At 47.8% G+C, this 23,467-nt stretch overlaps 1 protein-coding gene across 3 annotated transcripts; it reads right to left on the bottom strand.

Moving 5' to 3' along the window:
• Positions 1-3,648: 3,648 nt before the first annotated feature.
• On the bottom strand, positions 3,649-15,957 carry LOC142046041 (uncharacterized). Of its 3 annotated transcripts, none has more exons than XM_075061425.1 (3): positions 15,650-15,957; positions 5,592-5,705; positions 3,649-5,231 (listed from the first exon to the last, which is right to left on the bottom strand). In XM_075061425.1, exon 3 carries the CDS (start codon positions 5,041-5,043, stop codon positions 4,423-4,425), a length of 621 nt encoding a protein of 206 aa, XP_074917526.1. In that variant the 5' UTR covers positions 5,044-5,231; positions 5,592-5,705; positions 15,650-15,957; the 3' UTR covers positions 3,649-4,422. The 3 variants fall into 3 exon arrangements, with proteins under 3 accessions (XP_074917526.1, XP_074917528.1, XP_074917527.1); XM_075061427.1 differs by having other exon boundaries at positions 3,649-5,228; XM_075061426.1 differs by lacking the exon at positions 15,650-15,957 and adding an exon at positions 8,364-9,049.
• Positions 15,958-23,467: the final 7,510 nt, after the last annotated feature.

Raw genomic sequence — 23,467 nt, 5'->3', positions numbered from 1 at the left:
CAAGCCGGACCTGCTCCCTCTTTGCCTGCTCCCCTTAACATCCTTTCCTGCTGGTGACCTCTGTTCCTTGAGGTTAACTCCAGTGTCTTTAACTGCTCTAGCTTAATGGCCCAGTACCAGAGCCACTTGTACTTCTCGGCTTAAGCCATGGGGCCAATTGCCAGAGGCCAGCCTTAGACAGTTGCAGCTACTAGCCGCAGGAGGGGTGGCAATGCCAAGCTGAGCATGCTTGAACCTTGCAACAGCAGCATAGGGACTCTAAATCCTAAGCCCTGGCCCTAGGCAGCTGCAGACTCTGCATTAGGCACTTCCCTCTTCTAGCATGGCTTTAAGTACCTGAGATGCCCATCACCTGCAGCAGAGGCCACAATTCCCAAATACCCCTCAGTTAGCACATAGTCATGCAGAAGTGCAGCCTGAATGATTTGGAAGCTGGGTGCCAGGAGGTCCCATCCCTGAGCAGCGGCTCTGCAACAGCTCACATGGCCCCCTTCTGCTGTGGGACCAGGACCTGCGAAGACAGTGGAGTTACCCTGCGTATAACCAGTTCTATCCAAAGCCTGTTGAAGTGAGTGGGAGCTTTTCATTGTCTTAATGGCTGTGTATAGAAGCAAAGGGCCCTTCTAGACTCTAGGAGCAAAGTGCATTCTGTGCGGCACTGATTTACTAGTGTAACAGGACGGTCTCACATCACCTAGTGAATAAGCAACACCTCCTACACACTCACTTTCTGAGAGGCTTCCCACCCAATACTAAATGAGAACCTGCTTCGCTTACAAAGGCTGAACATATCAGATGAGATGGTCACAAAAGGAAGGCACTTTAGAATTCAGTAAGAATTTGGATGTGCACAGAAACAGACAGGACTGGTTCCTGCATGTTACAGAACTGCAGTAAAGTGGAACAATTTCCAGCCTGTGTGTTTGGAAGATGTTTGGATCCATCTTATAAGACTGTCCTACCTAAATGAGGAAAGTTGAGGTGCCTTTATTTTCTTTTGTTCCATTCTTTGTTTCTTGGGAATTTGCCAGTGGCAATATCAATTCTTCCTTTTAAACACAAACTAAAAAAAAAATGGCAATGGCTGTTGAAAATAACAATTCCAGTCCTAGTTAGCACTGGGAGACCCCAGCATTTGTTGCTCAATTTTATCCTACTTTTTCTACAGCAAATGACAGTGGATCAGTATATTTGATTTGGGAGAAATGAAGTAACACTTGCCCAAATTGAGCTTGAGCACTCCTGAATTTGAGGGTGTCAAATCTGGAAGCAGGTGCTAGATTCCTTTCTGAAATATTAGATAACTGGAAAGAAAAGTCAATTTCTATTTTCATGGCTAGAAGTGGAAATCTCCTGTACTGTATATGGCTGCCCAGTCCTCTCATAGAGCCTCTCCTCCTTACTTACCATTTTACTTCTGGTGGACCCATATACCTCCCTTGCTAGGCTTCAGCTAGAGAGGGGCACTGTCCATTTAGTCCACCAGTTCCTTCTTTGGGCTGCCAGGAGAGTCACACCAGCATCCCTAATCCAACCTGGGAAGTCTTCTGGGGGTGCTATCTGGACCAAAGCTTTCTACTCCTTGGGCAACGTGTTCACCTTTCAGAGTGCCACCCCTCTAGCAGCCAGATCTCTATCCACAGCAAGCTGCAGTGCATGGAGTCTGTCAGCTTCCCCTCCGCCTTTCCTGTTGATATGCTCTTGTTGTGGATTGGTCCAGGCTGAGGTTGATGGGGAACGGAAATTGTTGAAATCCTGGTGGAATTCCTCAAGGGCTTCTCTTCCATGGGTCCAGATGATGAAGATGTCATCAGTGCAGTCCAAACAAGTAGAGATGGGGCATTACGGGATGATAGCTGAGGAAGCGTTGTTCTAAGTCAGCCATAAAAATGTTGGCATACTGTGGGGCCATGCGAGTACCCATTGCAGTGCCGCTGACATGAAGGTATACATTGTCTCCAAATGTGAAATAGTTATGGGTGAGGACAAAGTCACAAAGTTCAGCCACCAGGTTTGCCAGGACTAATTGGTGAGGGTATACTTTCAAGCCTACCCAGGAAAAGGGGTGTGGGGACTTGGGGGAGAAATTAGTCTCAAGGCTGCCCCAGGAAAGGACGGGTTAGGGACTTGGGAGATATTTGGGGAAAGGCAGAGTTCCAAGTGGCTCTCCCCTAAGATTTAGAATACACTTGCTGGTGGCAGCTTACTGTTAACCTAAGCTGGTAAATAAACTTAGGGGGTCTTTCATTCAAGTCCCCACCTCTGTACCCTAAAGTTCAGAGTGGGGAGGGAACCTTGATGGGGGAAAAAGGATTCCCCACTTGTTGCTTGTGCACTGTTCTCCTCCTTCTCCTCTTCCTTCCCCAAAAAGTCATTTTCTCTGCTCCGTGCAACTCCGAACTTGCATGTGTCCATGGACAGTGGTGGGGTAGTGGTGGCATCACCCCCCATAACTGCATGCAGTTCAAGGTAGAAGCAGCATGTATGGGGCTGTGACCCAGAGAGCTCATTCACCTCCCTGGCTTTTTTATATGCTTGCTTGAGCTCCGTGATTTTTACATGACACTGCTCTGTGTCCCTGGAGTAGCCTCTTTCCGTCATGGCCCTGGAGACTTTAGCAGACATATACCTCTACCCAATATAATGCAACCCAATATAACATGAATTCGGATATAATGCAGAAAAGCAAGGCTCTGAGGGTGGATGGGTAGGGCGGGGGGCTGCATACTCCGGTGGATCAAAGCAAGTTCAATATAACGTGGTTTCACCTATAACACAGTAAGATTTTTTGGCTTCCGAGGTCAGCGTTATATCGGGGTAGAGGTGTATTTGTGCTTTTTTTGTGCTCCCATTCAGACCATGCTGGAGCTCATCTGTGAATCCAGGACTGCATGGTCTCTCATGATGATGGACTCTGCATGGTCGCCTGTGATGGTGGACTGTCCTGATGGTCACCTGTGCTGATGAGCTCACCACAGTGGCCAAACAGGAAATGAAATTCAAAAGTTCCTGGGGCTTTTACTGACAACCTGCATCGGAGTTGAGAGTGCTGTCCAGAGTGGTCACAAGGAAGCATTCTGGGATAGTTCCCGGATGCCAATAATGTCAAATTGTGTCCACAGTACCTCTAATCCGGAACTGCAATCTCGATTTTAGTACCACTTGCTGAGGTGGAGTACAGAAACCAGATTAAAGAGCCCTTTCAATTGAAAAAAAAAAGATTTGGGCATGTGGACGGAATCAGTTTTATTTCGAATTAACTCAGCTAATTCCGAAATAACCATGTACTGTAGACCAGCCCTAAAGCTATGTCTACACTTCAAACACTGGAAGTATTCTTCTGACAACCCAACCCAAGCCTGTCTACACTGGGGCTCACATTAACTACTTCTCTGTGGAATAGATTTTTCAGACTCCTGAGAGATGTGGCTATGTCAACACAGCTTTTCATTGTAGATCAGCCTCTAGCCGGCTTTTAGATATGAAAAGCAGTGGAGTCCAGCCTTTTCCTTGATATTGATGGTTGACGATTGCAGCTTTCCTACCTGTTAGACACATCCTATGACAGATGTCATGCCTTTCCTTTGCCTTAGAAAAGTGGGGAACTCAGTGACCCATACAGGCTAAGTGGGTAAAAAGTTATACAACTTGTCTCCTCGAGAAGTTTTCCTTTTAATAGAAATTAACTTTGAAGCTAAGCAAAATAAGTTCTATCTGAAATACAAAAAAATTAAATCTATACTGGGCCAATATTCTCTTATACACTCTTTCTCACACACATTCTCCCATCCCAGCCTTTGGAGGGAGGTTTTCTACCAGAACTCCTTACACTACATAAAACAAGAGAAAACTAAGGTCTAGTCTATGCTAAAGATATTTATTGGTGTAACTATATTGCTCAGGGGCGTGAAAAATACACACTGGTGAGAAACGTAGTTACACAACCTCCTCCCCTGTGAAATAACACTACATCAGCAGGAGAGCTTTGCCTGCCAACATAGCCACCGCAGTTTGTGGGGGCTGGACTAATAAAGTCCTAGGGAAGAGATTTTTCCCATTGGTGGACAGCATCTGTAATAGCAGTGCTATAGCTGCACCAACATCAGCTTTATTGTGTAGCCAGAGCATCAGACACAAAACTTCAGAATCAGGACTCAACATGCGAGTATCCAGAAGTCTGAAATTGGAGCTTGACACATTTGTTGCCTCATTGGTTACCATCATTTCTACAGCCTGAAAGTCCTTGTTACCCACTCAGGCAGCCAGTTTGGGATCCAAGGGGAAGGACTGTCCTATGAAGCGCTCTCTCTTTGGATCCAAACGGTGAAGGATGACTGTTCTCAGTCTAACCCTGGTATCCTCTGGAATGGTAATGAGACACATTGAACTAGGAAGTGGAGTTGGACAAAATTTCTTTGGGCCCTAAGGTTTTCCCACACTCACTGCTTTCACAGGTTCTCTCACTTGTGTGGATTTTCTGATGCCTAATAAGGTTCCAGCAGCAATTGAAGGTGTTCCCACACTCACTGCATTCAAAGGGGCTCTCCCCGTGTGGACTGTCTGATGCCTAATCAGGTGCGAGCTGCGACTGAAGGTTTTCCCACACTCATGGCATTCAAAGGGCATCTTCCTTATGTGGATTCTCTGATGTGCAGAAAGGGCTGAGCTCTCAGTGAAGTATTTCCCACACTCACTGCATTTACAGGGCTGCTCCTCTGTGTGGATTCTTTGATGGGCAATAAGGTGTGAGCTGAGAGTGAAGTTTTTCCCACATTCACTGCATTCATAGGGCCTCTCTGCTGTGTGGATTCTCTGATGATCAAAAAGGGCTGATCTTAGAGTGAAGCATTTTCCACATTCATGGCATTTATAGGGCCGCTCCCCTGTGTGGATTCTCTGATGAACAGAAAGGGTTGATCTTCGAGTGAAGTTTTTCCCACACTCACTGCATGTATTTTCCCTCTTTCCCATGAGGATTTCCTGCTGGATTGTGGTTTGCTTGACGCTCTTCTGAGTTCCCTGACAGGAAATAAATTTACCCATTTTCTCTCCTGGCTGGTTTCCCTGCTCTCTTTCTGGTGTGGGCTGAGTCTCACATGATTTTCCCTGCTCATGTCTCTTTGACACATTTCTTTTTGATATTTGCAATAATTCTCTGTGTTTATCCACTTACTCAACATTTTCCTCCTGAGAATTCTGCTCCTCTTTCTCACATACCATTGCATCACCTGCTGTGATAGAGACAGAAACCTCAGACAGGGATGGAAACGGGAAGACCAAACCAAAACAAGTGCTGGAGGGAGGTCAAATAAAAATCAAGAACTGAACTCCCTCAAACTCTTCCCCCAAATAGGAGAGAGGAGGGGATTAATTCAGCCTCCTCATCCCATCCAAATTTGCAAGGGGAAGGGAGGAAGCTACTGCTGGTGTCTGCTAGGGTCTACAGGAAGCCATGAACTATATTTACCCTGAGGATATGACTCCTGCTAGGGACAATAATAAACTGAGAGGGCTCCCAAGGGCTTTGTTGGGCATCCCAGATGTTTCCTTCATGCACTTATAGATTCTGAGTTGGTTTAATGTTTCCTCACCTGTGCAGGGAGCTCTCAGGACCTCTCTTTCCTCTGAACCCTGGAGGTCTGGGACCCATGACTCTTCCCCTTGTTCCAGCTGGGAGATAATATGAGGTTTGGAAACTGGAAACCCTGCTCAGATAAAAGAAAACAAAGGAGTTCAGCTGATTTCATAAGACTGTCATAAAAAACATTCTATTAAATTTAACTTCAGTGCTTAGTGTGACCTGGTGTGCCTGGGGCAGTCCACACTGAAAATGCCAAGGTCAGGGCAGATGCTCCCAAAACTGGTGGTTAACACTGAAGTTAAACTCACTGACCAGTCACAAACTGTGCTTCTGATCACCCCACACTGGTTACTGAGAAGCTGAAAAAAGAAATCACACAGTCCCCTTTATTGCATTGCACTTCTCTGACTCCCAGTCAGCATCTAGGTCCAGTACAGTGAGAGGTTATTTAAAAACTCTGCACACATAAACAAAATGTTCTTTTGACCCCAAAGGGTCAGCCACATTACCAAGTCAGTATGGGTTTGGATCTTACTGACAATTCCATGATGCCAGACAATACTTTAGCATCTAAACTAAATGTTTAGATAAGAAAGAAAACCAGAAACAGAAAGAAAGTTGTTAAATGGGAAAGCAGTTAGATACATTCAGAAATCTATATATCAGGTTCTTAGCAGTATTGGTAAGTTGCCAGGTTGAAAGTCTGTTTGGAACACAGCCACAGCATGGATGGGTCATTCAGTCCTTTGTTCAAGGCTTCCGTTTGCATAGGTGCTGACTTTTGGTTTTGCCGGTGGGTGCCCCATCCTGGCTCCGCCCCTTCTCCAAAGCCTCGCCCCCACTGTACTTCTTCCTGCCCCATCTCCCTAGACTCTCCTGAATGCTGCCTCCTTACCAACCCTCTGCCCTAAATGCCTCCCACCTACCGCTTACTCCTTTCCGTCCCCTCCTGCCATAAGGGCGAGGGTTCTTGTGCTGGAGGGGTGTTCTGCCAGTTTTGAGGGGAGGTTATTTTCAGCATATTTATACACTTTCAGTGTACTCATTGAAAGTGTGTCTATAACTGGTATCTCCCCTTCCTGATGTTTCCCAGTTCTTGCTCTACGTGTGTCCCTTTTCCCATCGCTCTCTCTTTCTGCTCCTCACCTCCTGGTGCCTCTGTTTACTGCCCGCTCCCACCCACGCACTCAAAGCAGTTCTGTCTTCTCCCAAACCCCACCCACTGTGGCCAGCCCAGAAACTGCGCACCCTGAGCCAGAGAGAGAAAATTAATTCAACAGCCCAGCATAAGAATGGCCCATTTATTCATCCTGCTGTATGGCTGCTGTGTTACTACAGCTCCTCCCAGTCCCCCAGGCTGCAGCCCACCCCCACTTTGAAGCTTGCTCGCTGACCCCCTCACCCACTCTGCAACTTTTGTGGGTGGGGAGCCCCGGTGGGATCATGGCCAAAGGCAGGGGAGAGGGGTTGCTTCCTCCCCCGGGCTGCAGCAAACAAGCTCAGGCACCCCAAGGTGAAGCAAGGCAGTGTCTCCTGACTTGAAGCTCATACACGGGGGAGAATGCAGCAAAAGGAATGCAGCTCCCAGGGAAGAGGAGATGGGGGGTGGATGGATCCAGGGGAAGGAAATCAAGCTTTCCTGATGCAGATGGTGATCGGCATGGGAAGGGATAAACTTCCTCTCGGGGAGGAAAAGTCCCTCAGCCAAGTTTGATCTGGGCAGGGGAGGGGGAGACAGCTTTCAGAGGAGCAAGCGTTACTTTCCCAGGCATGAGAGCTGGCCATGGAGAAGATCCCACAGGGAGGATGCGGCTAGAAACACCGGTGGTGTGTTGACCCCTCTTGTCTCCCCACACATGGGGGAATGGATGCAGAGCCCCGGGACCTGGGTCAGAACCATAGCGGTTGGGAGCTCCCAGAGCCCACATGGGAAGGGTCCAGGCTGGGAAGGGGGCTGCTCATTTGCATCTGGGGCTAGGGCTGCAATGAAGCCCTTCTCACCTTTGGCCATGGCTCGGTGCACCAAGCTGGCTGGCTGGAGCACGGGGAGGGTGCGAGCAGCTGGCCTCAGGCCAAGTTCACTCATCAGACACCAGCGCAAACTTTTCTTAAAGGAGCAATGTCTTTTGGTTTGTCCCCCTGCCCAGCATAAAGGGGGCCCACCTCTCGTTTCTCCTGGCTGGAGGGGGAGCACAGGTCCTGGGGGAGATACCAGGGTGGGCTGAGAATGGTTGGCTCAGTCCTTGAGAAACTCCCCCCCAGCCCATACTGCCCCCATCAGTCCCCTGGGGCAAGCCAAGAAGCTGCCCAACCATCTCCCCCAGCTCCCTGCCGAGAAGCTGCCCACCCCATCCCCCACAACCCCTAGCCCAGAAGCTGCCAAGCCCTGAAAATTAAAAGGACTCAGCCATGCCTGCAGTGGAGCTGGGAGCTACAACAGCTGCAGGGAAAACAGCTGATAGGCAGGCGTTGGCGCCAAATAGCTGATTGGCCACAACCAGCCACAGAGCTGATGAGGGCTGCTGAGCATGCTAAATAACTGATTGGCAGTTGCCGAGAGCTGAACTCCCCGGTGGGTGCAGACCCCCGTAGAGTCGGGGCCTACGTCGGTTTGTAGAGAAGTTGCTCCAGAGGTAGGAAGAGGGATTGAAGACAAAATGCAGATGATGCAGCTGCCTTTTATATTCCTTTTGCCATGTGACTTGTACTTCCTGTGTCCCAAACACAAGCTTCACAGCACAGGGCATGGAAAACCCTTGGAGTTCACATTACACAGGCATACCCCTGCATGTCTTGCTGACTCAATAGGTGTATCCCCTTGATCCTTTCCCTGGATTCGTTGTACAGCTGATGACGCTGGATGGGCCATCAAACGGGGCAGGCAGTGCTGATGCCAATAGAGCTGAGGGTGTCACCCAGAAACACAGTCCACAGTGTGGAATACAGATATACCCTATGTAGCTAAATCTCACACTACAAAGGTGATACAAACAAACAAAATGATCATACTTGGATAACTATAACATTTTCCCTGCCACCTAACACGACAGATCTAGCACAATTCATTGCAATTTTATCATAGTGGGATTAATAATAAAGTAATAATAATATAAAGTGTCTCACAATTCCAGACAGTGTCACACTTAGTAAACCAGTGAATTCCCAGAACCAGCTGCCCAGGTCCTTGAAGATGCAGAACACTCTGCTTAGGAGGGATTGAAATACCCACATATCTGCTGGGAACACACACAGACAGACACTGTGTCAGTCTGTAATCCTGTGTTCACTCTTCTGGAAAACTATGATCAATTTGTACACAGTCTGGTTTGTGAAGTATCACTTGAAATTGCATAATCTACAGAATATTCTCCTCCTGTTAAAATGTGTAACAACCCTGTATGGAAAGTGATGAGATTTTACTGTCTGATATTATAAAAAGTTCCAATTCTGGGGAACACCCACAGACCAGTTCCTCAGAGACAGCCAGGCAAACAGCTGGTTAAACAGCCATTCACTGGCAAGTGGAAGGAGTGAAGACGACATTTACATTCCATCACAGGGACACGTGAAGCTCAGATCTACACCAGACAGCCTGGCACCATGACTCAGCTGAGAACTGAAGTTGTTTCTAACAGAAAGGACTAAATTATAAAAAGAGGTGAGGAAAAATCTCTCTCTCCCCTTCCCTCCGCCCAGGACAAATCCTGAAGAACTGAACTTGGGCAGCAGGGGCAGGTTAGGGGGAGTCCTGGCTGAAAGGAAAGCCAGCCTGTCCAAGCATATGGTGAGAGGAACATTTGCTTTGAATCCATTTTAGCTTGTTAACTTAGACGTTAGTTTGTGTTTTATCTTTGCATTTCTTTTGTAAACAATTCTGACTTTATGCCTCATTACTTGTAGTCACTGAAAATATTTTTTTCCGGCAGTTAACAATTTTGTTTTATTGTTTTACCTAACCAGTGTGTTTGGATTCAAGAATGTTGGAAACTCCATTTGGAATGACAAGGTTGGCGCATGTCATTTTCCACTGATGAAGGGACAGATTTCATATGAGCTAGCATTGTTCAGTAGTGGGCTGGACAGTGCAAGATGCACATTTCTGGGGGAAGTCTGGGACCAGAGCATTTTCTGGGGTTCTCCTGTGGGGTACTGTAATTTGTGAGTCACTGACTAGCAGCACTCAATACTGTGAAGCTGGGAGCGAGTTACATGCTGGAGACAGTGTGTTAACTGCCCAGGAGTGGTTGTTCTCATAGTAAAGCAGTGTAAAAGGCACCCCAGCCTGCGGAACTGAGGGGACAGCTGTTCAACACTGCAGATTGCCCTCTGGTTAATGTCACAGGCCACGTCTACACTACGGGATAATATCGAATTAGCTAAAATCGGTTTCTTAAAACTGATATTATAAAGTCGAGTGTGCGCGTCCACACTAAGCACGTTAATTCGATAGTGTGCGTCCATGGTCCAAGGCTAGCATCGATTTCTGGAGCGGTGCACTGTGGGTAGCCGTTCCATAGCTATCCCATAGTTCCCTCAGTCTCCCCCACCCCTTGGAATTCCGGGTTGAGAGCCCAGTGCCTGATGGCGCAGAAATCATTGTCGGGCGGGTGGTTCTGGGTACAGCCTTACCCCTCCCTTTGTGAAAGCAGCAGACAACCATTTCGTGCCTTTTTCCCTGGGTGAACTGAGGCAAACGCCATTAGCACAGCAATCATGGACCCTACTGAGATCAGTAACGCTATCGTGAACGTTGTCAACACCTCGCGCACTCTCGTGCTGTCTATGCTGAGCCAAATGAACTGCAAAGGCAGGAGGAGAGGAGAGGCAGCTACGGCAGCGCAGCGACGAGAGCGATGAGGACATGGACACTGAATTCTCCCTAACCGCGGGCCCCTGCGTTTTGGAGCTACTGCTGGTAATGGGGCAGGTTCTACCCATGAACACGATTTTGGCGCGGGAAACAAGCAACAGATCGGTGGGAACGCATAGTTTCCAGGTGTGGGAACGATTCCCAGTGGCTGCAAAACTTTCGCATATGTAAGAGCACTTTCTTTGAACTTTGTGACATGCTTTCCCCTGCCCTGAAACGCCATAATACTAAGATGAGAGCAGCCCTCACAGTGGAGAAGCGAGTGGCGATGGCCCTCTGGAAGCTTGCAACCCGCGACAGCTACCGGTCAGTCAGGAATCAATTTGGAGTGGGCAAATCTACTGTGGGACTGCTGTGATGCAAGTAGCCAAAGCAATCGTTAAGCTGCTGCTACGAAAGTTTGTGACTCTTGGAAACGTGCAGGTTGATAGTGATGGCTTTGCTGCAATGGGATTCCCTAACTGTGGTGGGGCGATAGATGGAACCCATATCCCTATCTTGGCCCAGAGCCGCAGGACACCCAGTACGTAAACCGCAAGGGGTACTTTTCAATGGTTGCTGCAAGCACTGTGGATCACAAGGACGTTTCACAACATCACGTGGAGGCCAGGAAGGGTTCATGACGCTCGCGTCTTCAGAAGCACTACTCTGTTTAAACGGCTGCACAAGAAATTACTTCCCAGACCAGAAAATAACCGTTGGGAAGTTGAAATGCCTGTAGTTATCCTGGGTGACCCTTGATGCCATGGCTCATGAAGCCATACACAGGCAACCTGGACAGTGGTCAGGAGCTGTTCAACTACAGGCTGAGCAAGTGCAGGATGGTAGTTAGAATGTGCATTTGGGCGTTTTAAAAGGCGCTGGCGAACATTACTTACTCGCTCAGACCTCAGCCAAACCAATGTCCCGTTTGTTATTGCTGCTTGCTGTGTGCTCCCACAATCTCTGAGAGAGTAAAGGGGAGACATTTATGGTGGGGTGGAGGCTGAGGCAAATCACCTGGCTGCTGATTACGAGCAGCCAGACACCAGGCGCATTAGAAGAGCACACCAGGAGGCGGTGCACATCAGAGAGCCTTGAAAACGAGTTTCAGCACGGCCAGGTACAGTGTGACTGCTGTTTGTTTCCCCTTGATGAACCCTCCCCCCTTGATTGACTCATTCCTGTAAGCAACCCACCCTTCCCTTTACTTACAGCTTGCTGAAGAAATAAAGTCAGTATCGTTTAAAAATCATGTACTTTATTAAAAGTATTCAGTATTGTTTACAAAATCAATGTATTCTTTCTTAAAAGTCATTCCCTCTAAGCAAACCCACCCTCCTCCTTTGGATGTATTCTTTATTAAAAAGTAATTAATAAAAGAGGCAGAGATTATCAAGGTATCCCTGCCTGCTGTGGTTTGGGAAGAAGATGGAGGGAAGGAAAGGCATTAAGGCTCATTTCAATGTAATGACAGCCTTTTGCTTGACTGTCCAGGGGGTGGAATGGGCGGGTGCAGAAAGCCTTCCCCACGCGTTCTTACACGTCTGGGTGAGGGAGATATGGAACGTGGGGAGCTTTGAGGTGGTTAAAAATGGGCTGCAGCAGCACTCTGTAAGCCCGCTGCTCTTGCCTGAAGATCCACCATGCATTGGAGGATATCAGTTTGAGCACGCAGCAGCTGCAGCGTAAACATCCACCACCGCTGATCTTTCCTGCTACACTCTCATCTGAGCGTCTCTATCCTCCCGTTCACTGGCATCTTTCCTGTATGCTGCTAGCACGTCTTTCCACTCATTCTGATGAGCTCTGTCATTGCGTGTTTACTTTCATGATTTCTGAGAACATTTCATCTCGTGTTCTCTTCCTCCTGCCTTATCTGAGCTAGCCTTCAGGATGGCGTAGGAGGCCGGACAACTGTGCAGCTGCATGGGGAGAGAACAGGAGAGAAGTATGTTAAAAGATACATTTTACAGAACAAGTGCTTGTACTCTTTAACAGTGACTAACACTATCCCCTTACATAGCACATTGATTCACTACAAGGTCGCATTTTGCATCATTTAATATTGAGTGCCTGTGGCCTGGTGTTGGCAGATTCTCACAGACGCAGGTCCAGGCATCCAAATTAAGTCTTCCATGGCGCCCATGGTTAAGTTTGTTTTCTGTTTGACATTCCTCCAGCAGTTATATACCACAGTGATCTCATGATGCCTTGTTCCTGTAAGAGAGGAACCAGCAAACTCCCAAACCCTCTTCCCTCCTCCCCCACCTGCATGCCTTCTATCCATGTAAGAATCACTGGTAATGATCCCCCTCCTTCCCCGCCGCCCCACCCGCATACCGCGTGGCTGGTAGCTGGGAAATTCCTGCTCGCAGCCAAACGCTGAAAACCCTCAAGCGCTCTCCTTCTCCCCTCCCCCGCTTTGCTACGAGCAAGGAGGATTAAGACGGCTGCCAGTAGGAAAATCGCCATGTTCTGCCCCCTAATTAAAGTCCTGAATTTCAACCAGGGTTACAATGAATGATAATTAACTCTCCTGAGAATACCAACCTGCAAGGATGCAGAAGTATTTTCTGGAATCCAGCGTCACCTGGGCCATACGCGGCTGGTGCTTTGTGAAGCTATATTCCGCCTTACTTGGCTACAAATGATGGCGTGGAAAAGTGTCACACATGGGGGATACCCAATAGGGCTGCCTTGCCAGAAATGTCTGCAAAAAGCTTTTGAGTACCTCCGAAGAGCGATTCAAGAAAGATTTCTTGGAGGATTTTCGCTCCATCCCAGACACGTTAATGAACTTTTCCTGTAACTTACTGGCTGCGAATCCATCCAAGCCCTGATGGCAATTTCATTTAAAAACGCTTGGTTTTAAAACCATGGTTTGAATATTTAACTAAAGGTAACACTCACCAGAGGTCACTTCCATGGCTTCAAACTGTCTGGCTTGTGGCTTGGGAGGGCTGGGACGATAATTTCTAGGGTCACAAAACGCTTCCTGGCTGTTTGGGACCAGGAGTGCTGTGTGCTCTCAGCAAGCCTTTCCCTCCTCTTCTCTTTCTCCTCATCTTCCCACCTCCGCAGAATCCTCAGCCAATAGGTTTGATATACACCCCGACCTCTTGAATCACGGCCTGCAGGGGTGGGGTACTGGTGCGCAGCCCCTAAAATTGGGCATGCAGTCAGCAATAGAAGCGGCAATGTTTTTCGGCCCTGAACCCAGACCTTGATGTTGCTCTCTGGTATGGCCTGTCTGAGCTCCTTAACTTTTACTCTGCACTGCACTGGAGTCCCTGGCTGTGGCCTTTTCCCGTCATAGACTTGAATTCTTTCAAATATTTTTCCACTTTCGTCTTTTCGACCGGGTTTCTGTTAGCACTGAAATCCTCTCCCATATAGCGTCAGATCCAGACTCTTGTGCGTCCAGGCTGGTGCTCTTTTTCGATTCTCAGGAGACTGCATTGTACCTGTGCTGAGAGCTTTCTCTGCGTGGTCACCTGTGCTGATCAGAGCTCCATGCTAGGCAAACAAGGAAATGTAATTCAAAATTTCGCGGGGCTTTTCCTGTTTTACCTGTCCTGCTGCATCCGAGTTCAGATTTGGTGTCCAGAGCGGTCAGTTGGTTGCACTGTGGGATACCGCCCGGAGGCCAATAACGTCGATTTCCATTCCACACTAACCGAATCCGATATGTTAATATCGAATTTAGCGCTAAACTCCTCTCGTCGGGGTGGAGTAACAGAAATCGATTTAAAGAGCCCTTTAATATCGATATAAGGGCGTTTTAGTGTGGACGGGTCCCAGCGTTAAATCGATTTAACGCTTCTTTAAAATCGATTTAACAACGCATCAGTAGCCTCGGTTCCACAAGACACTCAATTTCAAGAGGCTCCTAAACACAGAGAAAGTAAATCCATGTCCCAGAAATCCAAGACTCCAAAGAGAGGGCAAGTCTCCCTGGCTCTGCTTCTTGCTGACAGACAGGTCCAGAGACAATGAGAGTGTCCTGGGGAAGCTGGGAACAGTAACCATGGGCTGGTGGGGTTCAGGGGAGAAGGGAACAGGAAGGGCAGGGATATTACTGATTGCAGGACTCAGCAGTAGTAGATGTCAGGATACAACATAGTGCAGCCCACTGGAAAACAATGTCAATATCATATAAAATTATGGGACTAAATTATCTGTTTCCACTCAAGAGAGATTTTGGAGTCACTGTGGATAGTCTCTGAAAAAGCCACTCAACGTGCAGTGACTGTCAAAAGCAAACAAAAAGTTGGAAATCATTACGAAAGATAGATAATAGACAGAAAACATCATATTGCCTCTCTATGAATCATTGTAACTACCATCTTGAATATTGCGTGCAGATGTGGTCTCCCCACTCAAAGAAGATATATTGGAATTGGAAAAGGTTCAGAAAAGGACAAAAATGATGAGGGGTATGGAACAACTTCTGTATGAGGAGAGATTAAAAAGACTGGGACTTTTCAGCTTGGAAAAGAGACAAAGGGGGGATATGAGAGAGGTCTATAAAGTCATGACTGGCATGGAGAAAGTAAATAAGTGTTATTTACTCCTCATAACACAAAGACTAGGAATCATCAAATGAAATTAATAGGAAGCAGGTTTAGAACAAACAAAAGGAAGTATTTCTTCACACAACGCCCAGTCAACCTGTGGGACTCCTTGCCTGAGGAGGTTGTGAAGGCTAGGAATATAACAGAGTTTACAAGAGAACTGGATAAATTCATGGAGGTTAACTCCATTAATAGCTATTAGCCAGGACGGATAAGGAATGGTGTCCTTAGCCTCTGTTTGTCAGAGGGGGGTGATAGATGGCAGGAGAGAGATCACTTGGTGATCGCCTGTTGGGTTCACTCACTCCGTGGCACCTGGGGTTGGCCACTGTCAGTGGACAGGATACTGGGCTAGAGGATCTTTGCTCTGACCCAGTATGGACACTCTTATGTTCTTACATTATGCTGGACATAAGCCCCAGTTTTACTTGAGCAAACAGGACATATTTGACACTGTGTGATACTGCCCTGTGTGCTGTTCCCAAAGTGTTCTGCAGCAGGGAAGGGTCTCTGGTAGCATGTGTGTCACTGGCATATTGCAGTGATGCAGACACAGGACAGAGTAGAGATGGCATTGGGGGGTGTCATGAACTATCTCTCTTCATTTCCCCTTCCAAGAACTGAGGGGACGGGAATCCTTACCCTGTGAGGTCACATTCTCACAGTTCTGCATGACGTCTCTGTACAGAGCTCTCTGCGTGGGGTCCAGCAGAACCCCTTCTGCCCTGGTGAAATACACAGCCACCATCTCGAAGGTCATCGGCCTCTCAAAGAGCAAGAGTCCAGCACTCAGTACCTACTGCACCACTCACACTTTCAATCAAATGGAAGCTCTGGTGGATGACAGTCAACAGAGTTCCACCCCCACCCCGCTCAGAGAATCCTGGAAACACCAGGGTGAGGGGATGAAGAAAGAGCCTCTTGTCTCTCCCAGCAGATCCATCACACACCTACTAGCCACAGACTCTGAGAACTCCCTGGTAGGAAGCCCAACACCCTCCTCATTGTGAGGAGCTGGATATGAAGGTAGTGGAATCTCCCCTATGTCTGACTGGTGGGTGCCCCCTTCATATCTCACAGCAGCCAGTGGTTAGTCGGGTCAGTCTCCAGCACCAGGAGTCTGGTCAGTTTTCTTAGCCCCATGTAGGTGGGTTATTTTCTGTTCCAGATACGAGGGCATTTCAACCTCCCAATCTCATGGGTCTGCTCCTAGAGTCTAGGCCATTTATTAAACAACTGCAAGCAGGTTTGCCACAATCTGTCCTTCTCCCTTACCCACCCTGTGAATTTCCTGCCCTGGTTCAGCCTCCAGACCAGACTGCACAAACCTTCCCATCTCCGGTGTATTTGCTGTCCCTCTCCCTCCAGCAGGAACCCACCAGCAACACCCCAATAATCCCTATCTGAGCTGGCTCCACTGCAGCATTTCTCTCCTATGTCCCATGGAAGGATGGAATGAGCTAGAGTGAAACATGGATGTCATTCTGCAGCCTGGCAGGGCAAGAAGGGCAGTCGTGGAGGTTTCAGAACAGGTTTTAGTTATTTTCACATCACAGTTCCCCCAGGCCCTTTCCCTGCAGACAGACATCCTAGATTCTGCCATGCTGAGAAAATGCTCAATCTCTTTATTACAGTGTAGACCTGGCCCCTTCTGCCAGGCTAAGCCCAGAGAGAGATTTTTAACCTCCCTTCTCCATCCCTACATCCCATAACAAAATCCTGGTCTACACTGGAGGTGGAGGTTGATCTAAGATACGCAACTTCAGCTATGAGAATAGCGTAGCTGAAGTCAGCTTACTTAGATCGACTTACTGCAGCATCCAACTGCTGCTGCTAACCCATCAACTCCGCATTTGCCCCTTGAGGCAGTGGAGTACTGGAGTTGATGGGAGAGCACTACATGCCGATCTAGTGGTAGTGTAGACCTGCCCTTTGTCTCTGAACACAATGCTAGAAAAGAGCAGAACCAAAGGAGTCGTTGTGGGGGATTCCCTCGGACTCTGACCACAGGGCAGCCACACCCCAGCAGGGGGAATATGGAGTCAGGAACTGGTTTTTCCTTTGTCTGATCCTTTTCTTGTTCACTGGAAAGTGGTTCTGCCCAGGGATGCTGCAATATATGTGTCTAGGTGGACTAGAGAGCTGGAAATCTCTCTCCCCACTCATTTCTCCCACTGCCCCTTTCAGTCTCTCCTTCCCCTGTCCTCTCTCCCTGCCCCTCTGGCTGGAAAGTCCATTCCTGGTTCTTTGCTCTCCCATGGCTGGATTTTCTCCTGGCAACTACTAATGGGAGGAGAAATGGGGGGGGGGGGGGCGGTCTGTTTGTGCAGAGTCACTTTCTTGCCAGTCCCCAGCACTTTCTCTGAGGTCTGTCTGTTACCTGGAGTCTGTGGCTCAGAATTTGTATTAACAGAGCCCAGGTCTGCTAGTACCAGCTGCAGAAAGTCGTCACCTGGGCCGGGCAGAGAAGAAGCTTTAATTAAGGTCACTTCCCAGCACAGAACCCCCGCTGGGAGAGCAGCAGCTGCTAAGCCTGGTCTCCCAGATCACAATGGAGGCTGCAGCGTCTGACCCAGGAAGCTGAACCCCAATGTCCTGAGCAGAGAGGGACAGAGCATTTGAGCAGCCTTCCCTCCTTTAGCTCTCTGTGCAGACAAGCTAATAAGAGCCCCTCCTCACAGGGAGAATCTCATTTGCCCCACTGTCCATCTGGAGTCACTCCTTGTCTTTCCATACAGTGACTCTGGATTAACAATGTTCTAAGTGAATCCAGATTTCAGAAAGAATGAGTCCAGAACGCTGTGGAAGATAGTGCCATAGTGTGGCAGTGCTAAACTCCTTCCCACCTCCCTCACCCCTCAGATCTAGGATAAGGAATCGGTGCAGGAATTTTCCCTATGAAACCAGAAGTTCCTGCAGTTTTCAAGAGGAAGGGAAAGCAAAATCTGTCATTTCACCTCACAGTGTTTGATAAGTGGATAGAAAGTTATCATGGTAACTGGGCCTGGCTGGGGAATGCCAGGAAGTGCTTGGAGCCAGGATTCTGGCACAAGCTGATGACATAGAAGGAGTATGGTTAGTAGCAACCCCCAGAGCCTCCGTCCAGGGGCCCCCAAACACCCCAGTACCCAGAACCCAGAGCCCCGCAGCCAGGGTCCCACCATATATTCCCTGGGACCCAACCCCCAGAATCCCTGGCCAGAGACCCCAGATACCCCTCAGAGCCCCACCAGCCAGAGAACCCGCACCAGATCTTCACTGTCAGGCTAGGAATCCCAAAGGGTTCCCCCCACCAGCCAGGGGTCCCAACTGGGAACTCACTGCCTGCCTAGGACCCCTACCTGCCCTTCAGCAGAAAGGTAAGACATGTCCATGCCCTGTCACCAGCAAATAATGGTCACCATGGATCCACCCCAAAGTGGCTATATCTTAGCAATGTGGGAAGCAGCCCCTCTCAGAGACCATTTGTTATGGGGTTTGGGATACTTCTGGACCCACGCTGTATTCAGAGTGACCTCCTCATCCCATGCCAGCTGGAGAAAAGAAAAGGCCCCAGCCACCTCTTCTGTTACCAGCTGGGAATCACTGATCCCCCAAACAGGGAGAGGCCTCTGGCTTTGATGAATCTTAAATGTGTGGCTGGTCTCTTTCATCAGCAAACATTTTAAGGAGAGAACAAATGATTCTCAAAGGAGAGGGGAAAGATGATCACTGGGCAATTTAACCCCCTGCGACCTCCAGGATGGACAATGACTCAGGGCAACAGGTTCCCTCCAAGGAAGGAGAAGTTGCTGGGATTTAGAACAGCCCCAAACATGAAAGGATTTTTAATTGATATTTGATAATGAAGTAGAAAGAGGGAAATCCTGAGCTTTGAGATCAATGTTCAGAAATGAAAAAAAAAGAGTGGAAATCTGAGAGATTTTGGATCCATTTTTGCCAATTATAGAGAGGAAAGTGGAAAATCAGAGGGATTTTAGATCAGTTGTTGGTATGAGGTAAAATCTGAGTGTATTTCACATCAGTATCTGATAAATGAATAGAGCGGAAATGGGCAACGTTTGCAAACATGTTATACCCATGAATCTGAGGAAAGCTATAAATCTCAAATTTTCTTTGTATGTTATCATCAGAGAGACAGGGAAAAAAATCTCAGGGCATATTCACTTAGAAAAAGAAAACTAAGAGAAGAGGGGCAAATGTTTAGGGTATTTTATATCAGTCTTTGAGATTTGCAGAGAAAACACGTCACAAGGTAGGCAATTGACAACATGAAGAAAAACACCAAGATCTGAGGGGATTTTATATTGCTATTAAATAACTAAAGGGAAAAGGGGAACTGTTTGACTGGATTTTTTGTGACTGTCCAATACAGAAACACAAAGTGATGGTTCCCCCCACTGCCACCATACACATGGGCAGCAGGGAGCCCTTTGAGGAGCTGATTTAAAAGGGCAAGGAGGGGAGAGCTGGAAGGCTCCTTGGATAAAGGAAGGGGGAGCAGCAGGTGATGGACAAGTGACTGGCAACTGAGGACTGGGGGAAACTGAGTTGGTAGTTTGGGGCCAGTGGGTGGGATTGGGAAATGGGGTCTGGGCAGTGTCCATGGGGGACACATGCTCTTCCCGTCCCCGCCTTGGTAGAGAACGGGTATCCCATCCCATCCTCACTCCAGGGGCAGCCATGTTCTGGGGAATGACTCAGGGCAACAATTCCCCACCCAAACAAGGACAAATCGCTGCAGATAAAATGGGTGGGAAAACTGCCACATCGGAGAGATTTTAAATTGACACTTGAGAAGTATGGAGAGACCAGGGAATAGCGAGGGAGATTGGAGAGCTGATCATTTGGGGGGAATCTCCCTGGATTTTATAGCCACGTACGATAACGAGAGAAAAGGGGGAATATGGTCACCATGGATCCACCCCAATGGCTATATTCTAGCAATGTGGGAAGCAGCCTCTCAGAGACCATTTGTTATGGGGTTTGGGATACTTCTGGACCCACGCGTATTCAGAGTGACCTCCTCATCCATGCCAGCTGAGAAAGAAAAGGCCCCAGCCACCTCTTCTGTTACCAGCTGGAATCACTGATCCCCAACAGGGAGAGGCCTCTGGCTTTGATGATCTTAAATGTGGGCTGGTCTCTTCATCAGCAACATTTAAGGAGAGAACAAATGATTCTCAAGGAGAGGGGAAGATGATCACTGGGCAATTTAAACCCTGCGACTCCAGATGGACAATGACTCAGGGCAAAACAGGTTCCCTCCAAGTGAAGGAGAAGTTGCTGGGGATTTAGGAACAGCCCCAACAGAAAGGATTTTTAATTGATATTTGAAATGACGTAGAAAGAGGGAAATCCTGAGCTTGAGATCAATGTTCAGAAATGAAAAAAAAGAGTGGAATCTGAGGAATTTTGGATCCATTTTTGCCAATTATAGAGAGGAAAGTGGAAAATCAGAGGGATTTTAGATCAGTTGTTGTATGAGGTAAAATCTGAGTGTATTTCACGTCAGTATCTGATAAATGAATAGAGCGGAAATGGGCAACGTTTGCAAACATGTTATACCCATTGAATCTGAGGAAAGCTATAAATCTCAGATTTTCTTTGTATGTTATTATCAGAGAGACAGGAAAAAATCTCAGGGCATATTCACTTAGAAAAGAAAACTAAGAGAAGAGGGGCAAATGTTTAGGGTATTTTATATCAGTCTTTGAGATTTGCAGAGAAAACACGTCACAAGGTAGCAATTGACAACATGAAGAAAAACACCAAGATCTGAGGGATTTTATATTGCTATTAAATACTAAAGGGAAAGGGAACTGTTTGACTGGATTTTTGTGACTGTCCAATACAGAAACACAAAGTGATGGTTCCCCCACTGCCACCATACACATGGCAGCAGGGAGCCCTTTGAGGAGCTGATTAAAAGGGCAAGGGGGGGGGGGGAGCTGAAGGCTCCCTGTACAAGGAAGGGGGTAGCTTCCCTTTTGGTCGTTATGTACGATGGCTAAAATCCAGGGAGATTCCCCCATAGGATCAGCTCTCTAATCTCTGCGATATTGCCTTGTGTCATCCATACTTCTCAAGTGTCAATTTAAAATCTCTCCGATGTGGCAGTTTCCCACCCATTTTTATCTGCACGCGATTTGCCTTGTTTGGGTGGGAAATTGTTGCCCTGAGTCATTTCCCCAGAAATGGCTGCCCCTGGAGTGAGATGGGATGGGATACCCGTTCTCTACAAGGGGGACGGAAGAGCATGTGTCCCCCATGAGACTGCCCAGACCCCATTTCCCAGTCCCACTCACTGGCCCCAAACTACCAACACAAGTTTCCCCAGTCCTCAGTTGCCAGTCACTTGTCCATCACCTGCGGCTCCCCCTCCTTGTCCAGGAGCCTTCCAGCTCCCCCCCCCCCCTTGCCCTTTAAATCAGCTCCTCAAAGGGCTCCCTGCTGCCCATGTGTATGGTGGCAGTGGGGGAACCATCACTTTGTGTTTCTGTATGGACAGCACAAAAATCCAGTCAAACAGTTCCCCTTTTCCCTTTAGTAATTAATAGCAATATAAAATCCCTCAGATCTTGGTGTTTTTCTTCATGTGTCAATTGGCCTACCTTGTGACGTGTTTTCTCTGCAACATCTCAAAGACTGATATAATAATACCCTAAACATTTGCCCCTCTCTCTTTAGTTTCTTTTTCTGAAGTGAATATTGCCCTGAGATTTTTTCCTGTCTCTCTGATGATAACATACAAAGAAAAATCTGAGATTTATAAGCTTTCCTCAGATTCATGGGTTAACATGTTTCAAACTTGCCCCATTTCCGCTCTATTCATTTAATCAGATACTGACGTGAAATAACACTCAAGTTTTCCTCATACAACAACTGATCTAAATCCCCTCTGATTTTTCCACTTTCCTCTCTATAATTGGCAAAATGATCCAAAATTCTCAGATTCCACTCATTTTTTTTTCATTTCTGAACATTGATCTCAAAGCTCAGGATTTCCCTCTTTTCTACGTCATTATCAAATATCCAATTAAAACCTTTCATTTTGGGGCTGTTCTAAATCCCAGCATACTTCTCCTTCCTTGGAGGGAAAACCTGTTTTGCCCTGAGATCATTGTCCATAATCGTGGAGTCGCAGGGTTTAAATTGGCCGCAGGATCATCTTTCCCCCTCTCCTTGAGAATTCATTTGTTCTCTCCTTAAAATGTTGCTGATGAAGAGACCAGCACACATTTAAGATTCATCAAAGCCAGAGCCTCTCCCTGTTTGGGGATCAGTGATTCCAGCTTGGTAACAGAAGAGGTGGCTGGGGCCTTTCTTTCTTCAGCTGGCATGGGATGAAGGTCACTCTGAATAAGCGTGGCGTCCAGAAGTATCCCAAACCCCATTAACAAATGGTCTCTGAGAGGGCTGCTTCCCCACATTGCTAAATATAGCACTTTTGGGGTGGATCCATGTGGGGACATTATTTAGCTGGCTGACAGGGCATGACAGTCTACATTTCTGCTGAAGGGCAGGTAGGGGTCCTAGCAGGGCAGTGAGTTCCCAGTTGGGACCCGTGGCCTGGTGGGGGAACCCTTTGGATTCCTAGCCTGACAGTGAAGATTGGTGCGGGGTCTCTGGGCTGGTGGGCTCGGAGGGGTATCTGGGGTCTCTGCAGGGATGCTGGGGTTGGGTGCCCAGGGAATATATGGTGGACCCTGGTGCGGGGCTCTGGGTTCTGGGTACGGGTGTTTGGGGCCCCTGACGGAGGCTCATGCGGGGTTGCTACTAACCATACTCCTTCTATGTCATCAGCTATGTGCAGAATCCCTGGCTCCAGCAACTTCCTGGCATTCCCCAGCCAGGCCCAATTACCATGATAACTTCTAGCCACTTTATCAAAACACTGTGAGGGATAAGGACAGATTTTGCTTTCCCCCCTCGTGAAAAAACTGCAGAACTTTCCGGTTTCATAGGGAAAATTCTGCACCGATTCCTTATCCTAGATTTAGGGTGAGCGGAGGTGGGAAGGGTTTTAGCACTTGCACACTATGGCATATCTTCCACAGGCATTTCTGGACTCATTTCTTTCTGAAATCTGGATTTTTTTCCCACTGAGAACTTTTAATGCCAGAGTCATTGTATCGAAGACAAGGAGTGACTGCAGATGGACAGTGGGGCAAATGAGATTCTCCCTGTGAGGAGGGCTCTCATAGCTTTGCTCCGCAGAGGAGCTAAAGGAGGGAGGCTGTCAAACGCTCTGTCCCTCTCCTGCTCAGGACATTGGGTTCAGCTTCCTGGAATCAGACACTGCAAGCCGCCATTGTGATCTGGGAGTCCAGGCTTAGCAGCTGCTGGCTCCCCGGCGGGAGTCTTGTGCTGGGAAAGGACGTGCCGATGTCCGCTCACTCTTGACTTTTAGTACTTGATTTATATATTGTGAATCTTCTTTCTTTATTTAAAGCTTTC

This window comes from Chelonoidis abingdonii, unplaced genomic scaffold, assembly GCF_003597395.2.
Source record: "Chelonoidis abingdonii isolate Lonesome George unplaced genomic scaffold, CheloAbing_2.0 scaffold0688, whole genome shotgun sequence".
NCBI lineage: Eukaryota > Metazoa > Chordata > Testudines > Testudinidae > Chelonoidis > Chelonoidis abingdonii.
This window is presented reverse-complemented; position numbering and strand designations above follow the sequence as displayed.